General features: G+C 34.1%; 2 protein-coding genes across 7 annotated transcripts; both read right to left on the bottom strand.

The window, feature by feature from the left end:
• Window positions 1–310: 310 nt before the first annotated feature.
• On the bottom strand, window positions 311–5,156 carry LOC110669814 (E3 ubiquitin-protein ligase DA2L-like). 5 transcript variants are annotated; one of them, XM_058136456.1, is made up of 9 exons: window positions 4,811–4,883; window positions 4,606–4,683; window positions 4,238–4,370; window positions 3,766–3,921; window positions 3,449–3,542; window positions 3,290–3,328; window positions 2,030–2,117; window positions 1,858–1,927; window positions 311–645 (listed from the first exon to the last, which is right to left on the bottom strand). In XM_058136456.1, the coding sequence occupies exons 4-9, from the start codon at window positions 3,772–3,774 to the stop codon at window positions 589–591; spliced, it is 357 nt and encodes a 118-aa protein (XP_057992439.1). In that variant the 5' UTR covers window positions 3,775–3,921; window positions 4,238–4,370; window positions 4,606–4,683; window positions 4,811–4,883; the 3' UTR covers window positions 311–588. The 5 variants fall into 5 exon arrangements, 4 of the variants coding, with proteins under 4 accessions (XP_057992439.1, XP_057992440.1, XP_057992441.1 ...); XM_058136457.1 differs by having other exon boundaries at window positions 4,606–4,676; window positions 4,811–4,859; XM_058136458.1 differs by lacking the exon at window positions 4,238–4,370.
• A 7-nt stretch (window positions 5,157–5,163) lies between these two features.
• On the bottom strand, window positions 5,164–6,725 carry LOC131173858 (proline-rich receptor-like protein kinase PERK15). 2 transcript variants are annotated; one of them, XM_058136455.1, is made up of 3 exons: window positions 6,359–6,725; window positions 5,742–6,128; window positions 5,164–5,642 (listed from the first exon to the last, which is right to left on the bottom strand). In XM_058136455.1, exons 1-3 carry the CDS (start codon window positions 6,396–6,398, stop codon window positions 5,626–5,628), a joined length of 444 nt encoding a protein of 147 aa, XP_057992438.1. In that variant the 5' UTR covers window positions 6,399–6,725; the 3' UTR covers window positions 5,164–5,625. The 2 variants fall into 2 exon arrangements, with proteins under 2 accessions (XP_057992438.1, XP_057992437.1); XM_058136454.1 differs by having other exon boundaries at window positions 5,164–6,128.
• Window positions 6,726–19,256: the final 12,531 nt, after the last annotated feature.

The following is a 19,256-nucleotide window of genomic DNA, read 5'->3' as shown; positions in this document are numbered from 1 at the left end:
TATATACAATTATCCTTTCTATCTTTCTGTCCTCATCATAGCCAAAGTTTTAGGGAATTCCTTACATTCTTTTACACTATATTTGGGAAGGGAGAAAAATAAGAGAAGAAAAAAAATATGAGGGGAAAATAATTATATTTTTCATTGTTTTTGTTTGAATTGAGTAGAAAATAAAGAAGAAAGGAAATTTTGTAGGGAAAATAAAAATGTTTTGTCCTTTTCTACTTTCTCTCCAAAATGGGGGGAAAATAGGAAGAAAACATTCAAAATTATAAATATAACCCTATATTTTATAGTTTTTCTTTTTAAATTTATGAGCAAAATTGTGATTTTATTATTCATAAAACAACTTTCCCTCCAATATTTTACCCCACAAATGAACATCAAATTACAAAATCAAACAATAAATATGCAAATTTAAAAAAATAAATAAACAAAATTCTAAAATTTTTACATCTCAGCAGAAAAAACCTAGAAGGTTGAAGCTACAGTGAATTTAAGTAGAAATCGGCAAAGGTAACGATTGAACGATGAGTCTCTAGCTCTTTGGGACCAAGGACGGCAATGACAATAGAGCGAGGTTCAAGCTCACCATGGAAACCGAGGACGATGGGGACGATGGACGATGAGTTCCTGACGGTGGGCCTAACATGCATTTGATTTGAAAATGAAGCAAAAGATTTCACATGTCAGTATGGTATTTAGTAAATCTCTATCACCAAAAGATAAATTGATTTTGAACAAAATTCCATATTCAAAATAATTAATAAATGTAATAATTAACAAATATAATTTAGAAATTTTTTTTTAACAAAATTTGACAGTTTATTAATAAAAATAATAAGATAAGTAAAGCACAATGTTCTCATAAGAGAAAAAAAATATAAACGTAAATAATTAAAATATTCTAATCAGAGTTGATTTGGATAAAGTAGGAATAACTTTCTGGCAAGTAGTAATCGATCATTTTTTATTTTGGACATCCAAAAAAGTCTTCTGCAATATTATTCTTTCGAGAACTTGTTAATTCTGTGCCTCACAGAAGCTATTAAACTACTCAATAGAGGAACAGACCGCACTACAAGACTCTATTCAAAATAAGTAATAAATGTAATAATTAACAAATATAATTTAGATATTTACTATTTAATATAATATAATTATTTAATATTTAAATATATTTTAAATTAATTGAAGCCAATTTCCTCATAAAACCCATAAAGTCATAAATTACAGATATTAAATATTATAATATTATTAAGTAACCTTTATTTTTGTATAATTTGATAATTGCAAACTATTCCATCGTAATTATTAAATTTACCTTTTAGTTTAGTTAAAAACATTACAATTTTCTAAATTTAATAAAATTTATTTTGTTAATTAATCAACATCAATTATAAAATTCATAAAGCGTATTCTAATAACCACATTGATTTTATTGTGAACGAAGGCAAGCAGATGAATGAAGCAACACTGGTGTATATAACTGCCTATGAGTCGAGTTACAAAGATCAAACTTTACCATAGTTCTTATTTAATCACTTTAACGAAATTATGTTTCAGTATAAAAAAGAATAAACTATATAAAATTTTATTAACAAAATTTATTAAAAAAAATAAAATTCTCAATAACTTATATTCATTAATTATTTTAATAGTATTTTCAATTAACATATATAAACATTTTTTATTATTTAGATTCTTTTAGTTAAATTTACTTTTGAACTGAACCAAACAAAGCGTGGGAGATATCTAGCATTCAATTCAAGTTTCAGGTGTAGTTCTTCGTAAAAGTGATGCACATATAGAGTCCATTTCATATGTACGTTGGAGCTAGCAATAAAAAATATTTACCTGAATAGAAAGCCAAATAGCCTCCATAACCATAATGTCTTCAAGATCTAGATCAAATTCGGACTCAACCCTACAATTTCATTTAGATTCGACATATTATAATTACAATGATGGAATAGAAATCAAAGTAATTCACAATATTTAATTATGCTAACAAGAAAATATGGTATACCTGTCTGGACTATGATGTGGAGGGTGTTTGATTGAGTATTGAGAACGAATAATTTCCTTACTTTCCACAGGAGACCTAAATGGTTGAACTTCACAAGAGTAGAAGAAAAATATTATACCCACAATATTACATGAAACATGGACATTCAAATGAAAACTTTAATTAGATGGATTTGAAAAAGGGAAAAAGATGTTTTTTTTTTTTTTTAGAATTTATCATCAGGTACAAGTTGGATCATTGCAATATTAGGAGATTTCTTCAATACACCATGAAAAGCATAAAATTCTAATAAGGAAACCATTAAACAAATTAAAGAAAAATATATTAAAAAACTATGCAAATACATTAAACTGATTCAGATGGCACCACTCTAAGTCAACACTATATGTGGATGCCAATTGCCATAAACATAATTTTAATAAAGTTATCCCTTGTTGTTAATTAATGCCTTTTCTTACCTAAATTTTTACTTTAGAAGTATGTACAGTGTATTTTTTTTAATCAAATAAAAAATTCAAATTAATAAAATTTGAAATAAAAAATTGATATTATTGTAAAGATTAAATTGCATTGGATAAACTTATTCTATTATTTTAATATAATATTAATTATATATATAGAGAGAGAGAGAGAAATTATATACTATTATGGTGATTTCATATAGGCATACCCATATGAAACGGTAAATCAATGAGTAGTTTACAAATAAGTAAAGTAGTTATTGAATATGAAAGAAAGTATAACCGTCTTTGAAATAAAGAGATAAGAATGAGTGAAAATAACTACTTTTGTTAGCATGTAAATTACTCATTAATTTATCATTTCATGTAGATTTGCTTATATCGAATCACGGTAATACTATAAAATTACTCATACGTTAAAAAAAAAAATGAAAACAAAAATAAGTATATACCAATCAAAATTAAATAAATTTAATATTTTAAAAAATATAAATCAAAATAATTTATATTTTTATTGCGTAACTGTTTATCTTAAAAAAAATTGATTCATTAAATTATGTGGTAGTGAAAAAACATAATATGCACTCAATTTTGATTTGATTGCCAATTTTCTATTTATTTGATTTTGGTTAAAACAACTAATTTATTTTAAATTATAACCAAAAAAATAATTAAAATTGATGAAAGTCAAATTTTATTTCTAATATTAGGATTTTTTTAAGATTAAAATAATTTTACTTTATCATTTAATTAAATGTCTAATTTATCTTAGTTTAATAATTAAAGAAATATAACTCACCTGACATTCGATTTGAGTTGCCATTCCTTGAGTTCCATACTAAAAAAAAAAAAACACACATCAATTAAGTCAAAATGTAGCAAACATGCATATAATTTTTCTATAAAGAAAATTAATTAACATTTTAAAAGAGGCATCATAATTTTCATAAGAATGGACCTCTAATACTCTGTGACAATCCGTTGACATTGTTGTCATTCTCCTGATCGCATAAATTCTCTAAAGGCAAAATTCCTTCAAGAGCTAGAAGTATCTATATGGCATAGCAATAATAAAAAGATTACAAGTCAACCATGTAATCTCTCAATGCTTGGACAAAATTAACTGAAAATAGAGTTTGGAATTTTTTTTTAACTCTTATTCATATTTAAATTTTGAAATTTTATGATTTAAAAATAACTCTAATATTACTAAAGTAAAATTCATACGCATGCATTAATTACATTATATTAACGTAATATATGAACGATTTTTACCCTTCTCATTGATGGACGAGATGCTGGAGGTCTCTATACACAAGTTTCAGCACAAAAAATCATTTGATGCAGTTCTACGCAATCAAACGTTTGCAATCTCCAATCTACAAAAGCTACATATTTTCCATCCAAAGCACTTTTAGTTTGACGTTTTGCCTGTAAGATGTTGATAAAAGAAGTATTTGTTATGTCATATTTATACCAAATGAGAAATTCAAATATATTTATATCAAATATGAAATTTTACTCAAGTTTTATTTTTTAAAATTAAATATAAAATGTACTATTACTCGTTTAACGGATGATTGATGCAAGTTGCATGTGAATTTGTATTTCACTTATACCATTTATTTTCTCATTTACTTCAATGCTTAGTTTTGTATCTTAACTAGCTTTTTATTATATTTTAGTTATGTAATTAAATATCACAATTTTCTTTTTATTGTACTACGACAGGTTAATAGATACATACCCAAGTAATAATATCACCGTCTTCATTCATGGGTTTTCTTCCGGTAATCAATTCCAAAAATATAACACCAAAAAAATAGATATCTGATTTATCAGAATGATTTCCTAATAATGTTGTCATTGGATCTGCATAACTGTAGTTGAATAAACACAATAAAAATACAAGTTAAGATTTTTTTTTCTAAGAATGAAATTAAAATCCTATTAACTAAATAATCCCTAATTTCTTTTTATTTTATTTATCTGTTTGCATTTGTATTTTATTTTTTTTAACTATTCTAAAAGAATACCATAATGGCACTAAGAAAAAAATTAGACAATAACAGTGATGTAATTAAGAAAACGTTGGAAAGATAAATTGTATCTTACACTTGGGTTCCCATAACTGCTGATTTGGAGATGTGAGTAGCAGCATCCTTTAAAAAGGGCAAGTCCAAAATCTGTAATCTAAACAAAATGATTTAGGTAGATTAATAAATTGTATCTGACACTTGGCATTCAGCAATCGAAGTTCCACTATATTTGGCTTTAATCACATAGGTAAAATTTTTTATTTATTATGAAATTATCTTACCTTTGGTTCAAATTTATCATCAAGAAGGACGTTTTCTGGTTTGATATCTGTATGATTCTAGTTTTACCTGAATGGAATATAAGGAGAGTAGAAAAATTTGAGAGGGAATACATTATTAACACAAACGAAAAAGAAAAATAGATTGAGTCTGAAGAGCTAATAAAAAGCATAGCAAGCAGTGAATATATTCAATTATGTACTCAGTGTTCATGCAGATATTCCAATCCTCTTGCAATGCCCTTGGCGATATTCATTCTTTTTTGCTAGTCAATCTCTGTTTCTACAATACCATTTTTTATTTGTAAGATATTAATGTCATATTTGTTGTGTGTGTGTGTGTATATATATATATATATATATATATATATATATATATATATATATATATATATATATATATATATATATATATATCTGAGAAGTAATAACTTTTCTCTTTCCCCTCTCGTTGGGTTCTTCTTCCCTCTGGGTTTAGTCTTGCTGCCCATTGATCCTCTTGGTTCAAATTTGTTCCACCATGTGTTGCTTGGACCCTTTTGGCTGTTCCTTTATGGAGGTGCTTTTGCTGGGAAACTTTTGATTAAATGGCTTCCCTTTGAGCTTCACCGTGTTGTCTTCATCTCCTCTAAAATGGCCATGGATGGGTCTTCTCTGCTAGATGGTGGTAATGTCATGGTTTCCAGGGCATGCTCGTGCGGGTCAAACTAGAAATTGGGTTGGGTGTCTCTGGGCGTCGGGCCTTTAGTTATCTGGGTTGGAACGACCCCTTGGGCCGTTTTTTTTTAATTAAGGCACGGTGTTATATGTTTGAGATTCTAGTTGGATCCTCTGTCTAAGGCATTTTTTCTGCAATTAATATTTTATCTTTTGACAAAAAAAAAAAAAAAAAAAAAAACAAAAGAATATATCCAAGGCAAGAGAAAGGACTCACCATGTAATTTAGACCTCAAGGACTTACTAGGAAAATACTTGAAAACAAGCAATCTATCGGCTCCGTCAATGCCGTATCCACCCAGCTTAACAAGATTTTTGTGACTGACTTTGCCAGCGACCTTAATCTCATTACCCAAATTTTCTTTCGAGCTCGGAAGAATTTTAAGTTTCTTAACAGCTCGGATTTTACCATCTAAGAATGCCTTATAAACTTGACCAAAACCACCCTCGCCAAGGAGGTAGTTGTTGGAGAAATAATGAGTTGCCTTTGCTAGTTGATCATATGAATATTGCCTCGGCCCAATAACTTCATAATTCACAGACTCAGATGCATGACTTCGATTCTCCTCAGGAGATGAGCTAGATTCATTCGGATCTGTACTTACTGAGCAAATAAACAAAAAAGGGGCTTCAATTAGTTAGTGGAGAAAGATAAATGTCCCTGTATATGTATATATATAGGTCCCCCAAATAACCAGTGTATAAGAATTAAACGATTCCTTCAAGTATCCCATATACATAAGACAAGGAGCATCAGGAGAAGCATAAACACAAGTTCCATGGCAATATTACTATTTGCACTCATTATAAAGCATCAGCTAAAACAATTAATACCTCTAGTTTCATTGGGGCGATCTGCCCAGCGAGAAGCCATCAGAAGTTGCAGAGTCGCTAGACTTATGCAACCCGACCACTACAACAAAAGTCGGTGACAATAAACCCGCCAGAGAGGTTTTTTGCAAGTATATAATACAGTTCTTATTTGCGTAAAAGAGAGAAAAAAAGAGACGGAGGGACAGTGTTGGGGTGGAGTGCTTCACCTGTTATTTGTGATTTGCTTCGAGTAAAGAATGCAATTTGTTTTCTAAAGAAACGGTGCTCCAGGCCAGGAATTTCCGATCGAGAAAGGACGTTCTAGTCGTAGCTTGTGGACCCCCACTCCGACATAATTTCACGAGATCCTTGTCGAATTTACCACTCGATTGGCGTGCAAGAATTTACTACGCGTTCAAAGTAAGAGAAAGAAAAGTCAACAAAGTCTGGAATCAGGTCACCCTACATCCGATGATAAAAGTTGCCCAAAATATTAAACTCCTTAATATTCTATTGGATCAAAGTTAGAAAATTAGCATTCTGCAATTTGATTAAAAGAATCATTAAATCAAATTTGTTTAAACGCTGATGAATGTCTGTTATAGTTTTTTTTTCAAAAAGTATATCGGTTAACACCATAATTTAATTTTAATATTTTTAAATTTTATATTAATTAATAAATATTAAATATTAAATTAAATTATTAATTTAATATGATTAGACTCATAATTTAAATTGATAAAAAATTAACAGTCATTAGTATTAATTATATAGAGTTAAATTAATTAAATAAATATCTATACAAATAGATATTATTTATTATACAATTATAAACATTCCGTGTTTAAAAATATCTATTAAAGATGAAGATGATAGGCGTAAAAGTGAAGTAGTGAGAGAGTAGACAAAGTAGTATGAGTGGGTGTTTATAGAGTTAGTGGGTGGTTTTTTGTGCTCGTTGGTGGTTATAAGCGGTTATGAGAAGTGGAGTAGCGGTGAGAGAAATGTGCTAGTGGTAGATAAGGTGGTAACCACCAAACTTCGCCACCAATCAGAGCTTCACTATAAATTGACGTGCTGGGTGGGAACAAATGATAACAACCAATCAATCAATCAATGCCTGATAAACACAATGTCTCAATTAAAATTTCTTTAGTTCAACAATCTCTTTATATTTTTAAGTGATTTTTTACTTTTCAGTCTAGCATTAGATTCAATTCTAGTCTTTACTTTTCAATTCAAGTAAATAATTTACTTTTTCTCTTCCAAAATTTTCATTCTTGTAATTAATCTTTTCAGTTTTTAACGCAATTTATAATTTTCTGTTCATATTCTAGTTCTTGCAAATCAACTTTTTAATTTTTAGCAAGCTAGTTTACAATTTTCTATAAATATTTACATTTTTAAGCAAATCAGTCTTTCAATTTTGTCGCAAGAATTTTTGCAGTCGCCTGGACGAGCACTCACCGAAGTGGGAAAGATGAGGAGTCGCCACTTTAATTTTGAGGGAAATTAAAGAAAACCATTTGTGAAAATAAATTAAGGAGAAAACACTTTGAAAACAGATATTCTAGGTTCAAGGTCCGTATATGGGTGGGGAAGGTGTTAGACACCCACCTCGTCCCTCAACAAGGCTAAGCAGATTAACATTATGCTCTTTATAAATTGAAATTGGTAATTTGGGGGTTGGAGTGATGATGTTATTCCTTCATAAGGGTAAAAGGAATATTTGATATTTCACTATTTAGGGCTGCTCAAGGACATGAGTACATGAGATGACCCTTAGTGAGTAAGTGTCGGGTAGCAGATTTTGTCTAAGGGTTACTTTATGTATTGAAGTTGTGGTGTTTTAATTCAGGTTTTAGTTAAGAGAATTCAGGTAACGACTCTCTTCCTATCCCTTGATGTATTAATTTAAGTGGGATATTTCGAATAAGAACTCTCCTCCGATCTCTGCATATTTTAAGGTTTTGGCTAAGAATCGGGTAAGAACTCTCCCCCGATCCCTTAAAGTATTCTGTTTAAAGTTTTAAGCGAGGAATCTCGGATAAGAACTCTCATCCGATCTCCACATATATTTTTTAAGGTTTTGACTGAGAATCGGGTAAGAACTCTCCCCCAATCTCTTAAAGTATCTTGTTTAAAGTTTTAAACGAGGGATCTCGGATAAAAACTCTCCTCCGATCTCCATATATTTTACTGAAATTTTGGACGAGAATGGTTAAGAACTCTTCCCCGATCTCGTAGAGTATTTTGTTTAAAGTTTTAAGCGAGGGATCTCAGATAAGAACTCTCCTCCGATCTCCACATATTTTTTGAGGTTTTGGCTGAGAATCAGGTAAGAACTCTCCCCTGATCTCTTAAAGTATTTTGTTTAAAATTTTAAGTGAAGGATCTCGGATAAGAACTCTCTTCCGATCTCCATATATTTTTCTGAAATTTTGGATGAGAATCGGGTAAGAACTCTCCCCCGATTTCTTGGAGTATTTGTTAGGATCACATATCGTGAGGACTTTGAACTAAGGATTCTGGAGCCCGAGGACGCCAGAAATCCGTGCAAAGCTTCGCTTAACCCACTGAGCCTTATGACTGGAGGGTGGATACAAGACTGAGCTTCTCACCGATCTCCTATGTGATCGCCTTATCAGAACTCTTTGGCTGGCAATATCCGATCACTTTTTGGTTACTAATCCGGGACCCGATCTTATCTCGATTCCCGCTCTATTATGTTATCTCCTGGGCTCGTTTCGTACCCTGACCTTATAAATTTTTCATGTGACCTACTGCTCGACCTTTTGTTACGACTAACCTTTTGTCATTTTTATTTGTTTGAAAACTCTCATGTTAAGATACTTCTACCGATAGCTTTTAAATTGTCTACAAGTTGTCCACGACTAGAACCTCTATTTTCGAAGGAAATGAAAACTGAGAAGAGGTAAATAGAGTTTACGAATAAATAGAAAAAGAAGACTCGGGAAATAATTATTGGCCTGGATAATCTACACTAGGATTTTAGTACGACTGAATATAATAGAAATTTCAAGAATAAAAATAGATAAAATAAAGCACGAGTATTCGGCAAAAATAACAGTCTGGACACTTACCTGTTGGGAGTTGAGGAGACTAATGAGTAAACTCTAGCGTCCACAAATCTTGTAGAGGTGGAAGCCGATGGCCAAAAGACTAAAACTTACTCGAAGTAGCAGGAACCAGGTCAGAATGAACAAGGAGAATAATTTACTGATATCGAGGCAGTGGGAATGAAACTGAACAAAGAGAATGGCCTTTACGAAGCAATAAACGGGCGCTGAAAATGAAAATTTCAGGGTTTAAAACTCCTTCAATGAAGATACTTAAGAAAACTGGTTTTTAAAGTTTCTCAAAAACTTAGAATGGCAAAGTAGCTTTTCACTATAATCACCACCACCTTTTTTTTGTCTGTCCCTTATACAGTATTGCATGTAGGTATTTATAAGGAACAGGTGCTCATCATGGAGGGTCAGGATCTCATCTGGGGAGACGAAGGGTTTAGATTTAAAAGGACATAATTTGATGTCTGAAAATTAAAGAGAATCAAAATGGAGGGTTGGGATTTTATTCAAAATATCCATCATTTCTTCTTTTAATCCAACGGCTGTAACACCCCTAAGTTCGGTAGTGCGTTCTACTGCTCCAGTGACCAGTGTTGTCCGGACAGCTAGGATGCCTAGAACCGTACCTTGATATGAGAGAGGAGACATAAATATTGAAATACAAAAAAAGAAAATACAAGAAAAACAAAGGAAAAATCATAGCAAAGAAATGTAACCGAATAAGTGGTAGGAAACCTAGCGATGGTGATCAGACCGGAAGTCACTGAGTGGACCGTTGACTAGCTACTGGATGCGGGAACCACGGAAAACATTTTTAAGACTTAAATAGACCCTTATTGAAGAATAAATATCATTAGAAAGATCAAAGAAAAATTAAATAATTAGTACAAAGAAAAATGAGAAATCGAAAAACAGACAAAATACGGTGTTACCGAAAAATTGGGAATGCCACCCGAACAGGGGCATTATGGTCATTTGACATCCCGAATTGTCTTTTGACCTAAATTTCCATTAAAAATAAATAATATTACACTTAGAAAATGAAATGAAAAATTTGTTTAGTGGTACCTAAAATAAATAGCCAAAAATGGAGTGGAAATGGTGTAAATAACACATTAAACTTATAATATGGTTAAATAATGTGAGTGGGCCACTAAAGGAATAAACTAAAGACATAGTGGGGCAGGTGTACATCCATTATCCAAGGCAGAAACTTTATCTTCTCCATTGTACCAAAGTTGCCGTGAATGAAGGGAGAGGAAACTCCATGGACATTTTCATGCAAGCTTGATCCATCCCTCCATTTCAACTCCATTCACTTGGGTTCCTTCATGAAACTTTGTCTACTCATCACAAGGAAGAGTTTGATACTAAATTTGAGAAGTTTAAGCAAGGTTTAACAAGCTCCAAGCATAAGGTAAGTCCATAATTTTGAAGATAGCTTTGTTAAGTTTTGTGTGCATGTTATGGGTGTTGGTTTTGTGAAGGAAAATTTTGAGTTTGAAGAGTTATTGTTGTTTTCATTTTGGACAGCCATGGAGTCACGTTTTTGATGAGATATTTATGCATATAATTGATGAGAAATAATGTTGATCATGGTGATTTAATATCCTAGAGGATTATTTCACATATATATGGTGATTTATGCACTTGGATGGGAATTGGTAAATTGTAGGGCACTTTGATGTTGAAGAAGGTTTTCGGCAGCTTGGGGACCCTTGAATAATTGTATGTATTGATGGAAGTATTGGCAGAATGTTGACACAGAAGAATTGATGAATGTGTATGTAAATTAGTAGTGGAAATTATATGTAATGATTAGGTGTAATTATGTACATATATTGCTAAATTTGGACTTTGTGGTTTAGGGTTGTAATTGATGTATTGAGAATGTTTGTATTCTGTCCAAATTGACCATAGTAAGAAGTGATAAATGAATATGGAATGGTATAACATCAGAATTGGGTATGGGGATTTAAGGTAGAGCAAGTTAAATGTGTGTTTGAATTGGGGTTTGAAAGACACATAGAGGACAGTGTGCAAATAGACCTATAACTTTAAATGTGTAACCTCAATTGGTATGAGACCAATTGGAGGTGAAACTAGGCACAAAATGTGCCAACTTTCATTGAGAGAACATACCAAAATTCTGCTTGCAAGGTGATGTGAAAATGACCAATTCGGATTAGGTACACTTGAGACCTAAAACTGACCATTTGGGCAGCAGTGAGTGTTTAGGCCATAACTCACTCAAAACAGGTCCAATTGACCTGAAATTTTAACCATGAATAGTTAAGACCCATACCTACAAGTCTTATGAAGATACCAAAGCCCAGAAATGACCATAAGCAAGTCAAAAGCCTTGCACAAGTTCGGGTCCAAAACTGGCCGAACCAGAGTTGACCAAATTGACCAAAAATTGACCTAAATTGATACCATTTGACCAGCAATAGTGTAATGACCATAACTTGGTCTACTTAACTCGGATTGACCTAAAATTTTGCCCCGTGCAATAAGACATAGATCTACAAGTTTGTAGTTTTGACCGAAAACAGAGGGAACTAGGCGTCCGGCTAGGTCAAACCAGTATCCCGAAATCCGACAAGTTGCATTAAAATGCACTAAACAAGGAAACGAGTTTGGCAAAGCGTACCAAACCTAAAACCCTATCGAATGTGACATATTAACGACACTAAAACCTAATTTACCTAAAAGCATAGCGAGTCGGTATATTAGGTGATTAAGTGAATAATTGAGTTCGATGCATTATTTACTAAACACCATCGTTAGAGGCAAATTAAATTAGCACAAACACTTCAAATTGTGTTTCTCGATTAACAAGGACTCGGAAAAGGGAAAGAAATACTGAGTCAAAACCAGGAGACAAATATCAGAGGTTTGTGCACAACAACTATTTCTCTTGAATTTTCAATTGAAATAAATATTGACTATTTGTATATTATTGTTTTAAATTGTGTTTGTGCACAACAACTATTTCTCTTGAATTTTTCAATTGAAATAAATATTAACTATTTGTATATTATTGTTTTAAATTGTGGAAATGTGTTTGATGGACACTTATTGATTGAAAAACATTGTGAATGGTTTGAAACTGTGAAAAATTGTTTGAATGATATTGATGGATACTTATTGATTGAAAAGCACTGTAAATGGTTTTTGTGGAAATTGAAGTGAATTACGAATTGTGTTGCCATTTTGTGAATGAAATTATAACTTTGGAAATTTATTGGATTCTTACGGATCATTTGAATAAAATGTTTGGAATTGTTTTGACTCACAATTGGCATGACACTGATAATATATTCCTCCTCCATTAATGGGGTGAGTGTGATTATTCCTCCCTCTTTGACTTATCGATGCAGGGTGAGTATGATTATGTTCCTCCCTCTTTGACTTATCAGTCTGAGGTGAGTGTGGATGAGTACTCATTAGATAGCTAGCTTCCTCCCTCATTGATTTCGATTATTGGGGTGAGTATGTCTTGTCGTGGTGTACAACACGGCATGTACGGAAAAAAAATTGTGTCATGGCATAAATTGTGTTATTGATTGGCAACATTGTATTGTTCAATTATTTGATCGAATTGTGTTATTGATTTGCAAAACGATATTATTCAGTTATTTGATCAATTGTGTTATTGATTTGCAAAACGATATTATTCAGTTATTTGATTGAATTGTGTTATTGATTTGCAAAACGATATTATTCAGTTATTTGATCAATTGTGTTATTGATTTGCAAAAAGGTATTCTTCAGTTATTTGATCAAATTGTGCATGAATTGGCAATACGGTATTCTTAAACTATTTGACTAAATTGTGTTATTATGAATTTTGATAATTTGTGAATTGGAGTTTAAATTCCTTATGACATTCATTGTCTTGAAATCAACTATGGTTTTAAGTATCCACTAATGATATGATTTATGAATTGTGATTTAAAATTGTATTTGGTTAATGTTGTGCACCATCGAGACATTGTCTCAAATGATAGCTTTATTCTTTATCGCAGAGTAGAGACAGACGGGGCCAATGAGACTAGGTTGCTAGTACCGCTTAGCAGAGATTTTTGGTATAGTGAGTATACCACATGTGGCATTTTGTCTTGTAATGTATATTCCTTTGTATGTATATTTTGTTCTTGATTTTGGCGATTGTAAATTTAAGTTGTACAGTAAAGTTGTAAAATAATTATGAGTTATTTGGCTTGTAAAAATTGTGTTATATTTTTATATCTTAGTCTTTGAAAATCACTGTGGATTTGACTTGAGAAATGTGTTGTGTTGATAAAACTGTTGGAGTTGAGATTTGAAAATATATTAAGTGCTTTTACTGAGTTTTACAAGAACTGATTTGTCCAATATACAAATGGCACCTTGCCAAAAATTTTACAGATATTCCAAATAAATCAAATGAGTTAGTTGTTTCACTTCAATTCACCAAAGTCTTTCACACCTGTAAATAGTGCTCATCACTGTAAAAGAAGTAAGAAAAGTTTTTAAAATCCCTTGTAGTGTATTTAATGGATTATCAGTAGACGGAGTTGGTAATTCATTAGGTATACTACGGGATCATGTTATGCCTTACAGAGGGGTAGGGTGTGACAACGGCTCAGGGTCTTGCCTTACAAGATGGATCCGAAGGCTAGGAATAAAAAGTGCTGAACCTATCATCTGCTTTTTGATCCAAGGGTTCCAAGTCCATCCTTACAATTGTGATCATCGGTGGAGATCAAAATGTACAGAACTGGCATAACTGTTTTGGCGTCTCTCAGCTAGGTAGGCATTTCATCAAATGAGGCGTGCGGTGTAGATTTGATCATGTCTGCAATGCTTTAACTAACTCGGCTCTAATTATGAAGAGGGTTAATTGAAAGTTATTTTAATCCCTCCGTGCTCTCCGATCTCTATTTCTTCCGATCTCCCTATTATGACCCTTTCCTTTTCCGATCTCTCTAGTATCAAGTCCCTTCTCATTTTCCGATCTCTCCAGAATCAAGTCCCTTCTCATTTTTCAATCTCTCCCATTCTAAATCTTTCTTCCTCATCTAACTTGCCTTGGTCAACGCAATTAATTCTGCAGTTACCGATGCATCCGCTTCGATTTTTGTATGCAATAAATGCCCAGCCCCTATATATATGCACCAACGGGGAAGTCCCCTTCACACTTTAAATTTTTTCCTTTAGTTTTTTTTTTTTTTTCTCAATGCTCTTTTCTCCAATTCAAGCTTCTCCGTTAAAAAAAAAAAAAAAATTTTGATTATGGCTGCATTTGATCTTTTCCCTACTATTTTCTTCTCCTTTCTCCTGAAAGTTTATGACCCCCGCGATCGGAGAACCATAAGGACGTTATCTGATGATAGTGATGGAACCGGACTAATTTACCAATCAAGATCGAAAGTAACGAACGTGCCGATCTCGAATTGGTCTACCGATGGAATGGGTGGACCTATTTCGGGCAAGAGAACTGCTAATTTCAATCTTAATGTCAGTGACCACCTCTTAAAGTTCATTTGGCCCCTTACCACATCGAGCATCCCAACTGCAGCTCGGTTCTGGTCGATGACATTGACGATGACTCTACTCACTATCATGAGAGTCATAGTCACCCTATCTGAGCTGCACATCTATCCAATGCCTGTGGCTGGCTTTCTAATCAAATGTATCTTTTGATTCAGCCACAAGACTAGGCTTTGACATAGGCCATTATTAGGTAAGATGTAGTATTGATCTTTAGAGATCGCTCAAATGATGTAATCCGATCTTTAAAGATTCCTCCAATGATGTAATCCGATCTCTTGAGATCGCCCAAATGATGTAATCCGATCTTTTGAAAATGAAATGAAATTTTATTAGAAGGTTTTTATTTTATTACTGCATTAGTTATTTTTTTGATCTCTGATATGCATATCTGATCTGATCTCTAAATGAATCACCATTAGCCGATCCATGGTTTTGAAAGTTTGCTCAATCTGATAACCCTAACTAACTGATCTCATTTATTCGATTTTATTATTGTGTTTTTGGAACCTTTCCGTGACGTATCAGGAAAGCGACCCGATTCCGCTAACCACTGCGTCGCTTGGGACTTCATGAGCATTAAATGCTCAGACGGTATAAATAGGGGGAGGGTAAGTCAATTGCTTCCTTATGTCATTTTTAAAACTTCCTTAACAATTTCAGCATTCTCTCATTTTCTCAAGTTTTTCAGGCACCGATAAAATTCCGGTAAGGATTTTGATTTTTTTTCTCAGTTAATTTCTTTTGTTTTTCTGAGAATGAGTAGCGCTGAGGGTCAGAGAGCTGCGAGCCTGCCCTCCGTCTATGTTTCATGGACCTCGAAAGAGGGCGATGTGATTAAATCAGGCAGTCGAACTAGCACGACCATCATTCTGGTTACTAGATCGGCTACTGGATCGAGGCGAGGGGCATCTTTAAGGAGAGAAAACCTGCCAATTGATGAGTTACCTTTGGTCTTGAGAGAAACCGATCTCTAATCTATAAAGCAGGAGTATAATCTGCGGATCGACTCCTTTGAACTGATCAAATGCCACGGCGATCATCAGGCCATTCACTTCTTCGATGAAAGAGATCTCATCATGGTGTATGAAGAGCAGCTGAAGGCCGGGCTTCGTTTCCCTTTAAACGAATTTTACAAGGCCGTCCTAAAGTTTCACCATGTCTCGGTGGCTCAAGTGCATCCGAACTCTTGGCAGATTTTGGTAGCCTTCTGGCGCCTCTACCGAGCTAAGAGACTGGAGCCCATGGCCAAAGTCTTCACCGCACTACATAGGCTTGCCCGAAGGAAGGATGTCGAATTTTGGTTCTTTCAGGCAAAGCTGAACTGTGGGCTCTTCACCGATCTTCCCTCTTCATTGAAGAATTAAAAGAAGCGGTTCTTTATTTTGAGGAGCAAGATTCAGAACAGTTTTGAGGGTATCCCCCGAAGTTAGCAACACCTAATCGCTCCGATCTCAAAGAAGATCATCTTAAATAAGGACGAAAATGCCATGGTGAAAGAGTTAAAGTCTCAGGCGTCCACCTAGAAATTATCTTGCTTAGACGCGATGATGGCCGAACTGAAGTATTGGATGATGCGGCTGATCACTGATGAAGACTACGAGCTTCAGCTCTCTGACCTTAGCCCTGGTACTATCCATATATCTGGCCTCTGAATCTTAGTGAACTCACTGACTTCTTTTCTATGCAGGTATGGCAGGCGGCGATGCTTCCAATGAGAGCCGTAAGCGAAAGAGGAAGGTCTCCTGAAAAGTGTGGGCGATGAAGGGGGCCACCATTGCTAATGTTCAGACCCCCCAGTGGGAATAGGCAAAGGTACCGAGCTCACCTCCCCGACCTCAAGAGCAGCCGATCCCAAAGGTAGAGATCATCGCTCCTGCTCCTTAGCAGATCGAACTTCCGCTTCCCTCGCCTCCTTCGATCTCTTCTAATGTGGAAGGGGAGTCCTCAGGTCCTACGATTAGGACACTTTCCTGGGGCACTCAACTCCTGATCCAATCACTGGAAAGGAACCACTCTACAAGGGGGAATCCCAGCCTGGCCAAAGTCATGGAAGCTTTCATCTGCTTCCAAGAAGATCGGAACAGGTTGGCAGAGGAGAGCATCGATAATATCTTAGCTCAGACAATGAGCTTGGGCTTGGAGGCCATCGCAAATCAGCACGTGATCAGAGAAAAAGCCCACGCCTTAAGGAAGGAGATCCTTAAGGCAGTCTAGGACGCCTTAGCTATGCAAGCTCAACTTTCTTCTGCTAATGACTACATCACCGAAATGGAAGATTGGATAAAGCATTTTGAGGAGAGGATAGCGGAGGTGGAGCGGGAACTTGAAGCTCCTAGGCTGGTCAGTCTGCCGATCTCGCTCGTTTTGCTGAAGACCTTTGTGCAAAGGAAGAGGAGCTCCGAGCTAAGGATAAGGAGCTCCAAGCTAAGGAAGAGGAGAGCACTACAAAAGAGGCCGGGGCTTATGTGAATGCCCATCATGACCTTTTTGCCGAGCTGAGGAAGCGATATCCTGAAGAGGACTTCTCCTGGATGAATGAGCTCGCCCCAGATGCCGAAGAGGAGAGCGATGAGGAGCCATAGATAGAGAGAGAGAATCAGATAGTGGAAGATGTACCTGGGGAGCAAGCTGGGGCTGATCCACCCGCTGAGTGACTTGTATATATCTTCCTTGAAATGAATAGAAGTCCTTTTGTTTACTTTCTTTGTTGAGATCAGAAAGCGCCCAAGTCATATGAGTACTTAATTGTTTGCACGTGTTTGAACATTAAACTTAAAAGCAACCATTAATCAGAGTATAAGAGATCGGCAAGACATTACACGTAAGCTTGAGATCGGACTAAACGTAAGCTTGAAATCAAACTAAGTCACGACTAAACATGGGGTAAAACTTTAGAACATTAAAATTGGAAAGACTTGATTTGAATTCTTAAGATCGGGATCGTCATTAGACCGGACAGAAATTTTAACTTTATTTTAAGGAATATCTGGGACATTCAAGTGAGAAGCTTGCTCCTAACATTAGTTAAATAAAGTTCTACAATATTTATAAAGAGAGGTCAAAGGCAAGACTGGATAGTCCGGAGACCCGTCATTGATTCGAACCCATCTGATAAGAGATTGGAAAACAATTAACTAAGTGTGGGATCAGTTTATTTCATGGCCGAGCAATCGATGAGTTCAGAGAAGTCATTTGTGATCGAAGGACATCGGCTGAGAGCGGCTTATAAAGTCAATTTTGAAGTCCCTTGACTTTGAAGATCGGCCAAAATATGGTGTCGATAAATTTTTCAAAACTCTTATTTACACTTTTTGCACATATTTACATTTTCTCAATAAGTAATTTACTTTTCAATCAACTGCAAATTTTATATTTTCTGCACATATTTACTTTTTGAAGTAATCAACCATGATCAACCTTTAATTTTCAAGCACAATATTTACTCTTTTCATGCACAAGTGATATTTTAATTTCTCAACAGTCGATTCCAGTTATCAAAATTTTCAAATTAATCAAGTAGTGATCTTGATGAAGTGCTTCTTAGTGGAGTCAAGAAACCCAAGAAAAAATTCAGTCCTTTATTTCCAGCCAATCGCTCTAATTAGAGTCAGACCGACGCAAATAAATTTACAAGTGAGATCATATGCATCCCTAGTAAGCCTGCAATCCAAACATCTCATGTGCAAAAAAGACCATATTCGCTTTTTGACACGTGTAACTTGAGTAAAATCAATTTCATGCAGAAACAAAATCAAACAATTATACTGAAAAATTTAAAAATAATGTGTAGTATGTGCCATCATACAATTTGATTTTTTTTTTTTAATAACAATGTAAATTAAGAGATAGATTTAATGTTTTTATTTTAGAATTATTGTCATTAGAAAGCAAACGTTTTCCTTTACTATTGTAACACCCCTATTTGTGTAGCCTGGTATATGTTACTGTTCCGGTGACCGGTATCGGTCCGGACAATTAAGGGGATTAGAACCATACTTAAGAAATCTAGATAAGCCTTGAACACAAATAATTAGTAATTGTCAATTAGTTAAGTATAAATAAGAAAAACAGAACATAAGAAGTTAAATGAGCCGAGAGTCACAGCGATGGGTGACCTTCTCGGGAAGGACTGCAAAGTCGATTTAAACTCAAATTTTTAACTATAAAATGTGACGCTGCAGTCCTTAGGACTATCGCGAACACAGTGGAAAAGAGAAAATCACGAAAAAGAATTGTTAAGCTGGTCAAATAATTAGGTCAGAGATCCGGAAAAAATATTGAATTAT

This window comes from Hevea brasiliensis, chromosome 15, assembly GCF_030052815.1.
Source record: "Hevea brasiliensis isolate MT/VB/25A 57/8 chromosome 15, ASM3005281v1, whole genome shotgun sequence".
NCBI lineage: Eukaryota > Viridiplantae > Streptophyta > Magnoliopsida > Malpighiales > Euphorbiaceae > Hevea > Hevea brasiliensis.
Note: the sequence above shows the minus strand (reverse complement) of the source record. Positions and strands in the feature narration are given on the sequence as shown.

Bases quoted from the DNA above. Each gene is read 5' to 3' on its own strand.
- LOC131173858 (XM_058136454.1), bottom strand. From the start codon at position 6,398: ATGGCTTCTCGCTGGGCAGATCGCCCCAATGAAACTAGAG. The intron at 6,129-6,358 runs GTATTAATTGTT...TTATTTGCTCAG, and splicing joins TCGCCCCAATGAAACTAGAG to TAAGTACAGATCCGAATGAA.
- LOC110669814 (XM_058136456.1), bottom strand. The intron at 3,329-3,448 runs GTCCATTCTTAT...TTTTTTTTTTAG, and splicing joins ATTGTCACAGAGTATTAGAG to TATGGAACTCAAGGAATGGC. The intron at 2,118-3,289 runs GTGAGTTATATT...ACTCTTGTGAAG, and splicing joins CAACTCAAATCGAATGTCAG to TTCAACCATTTAGGTCTCCT.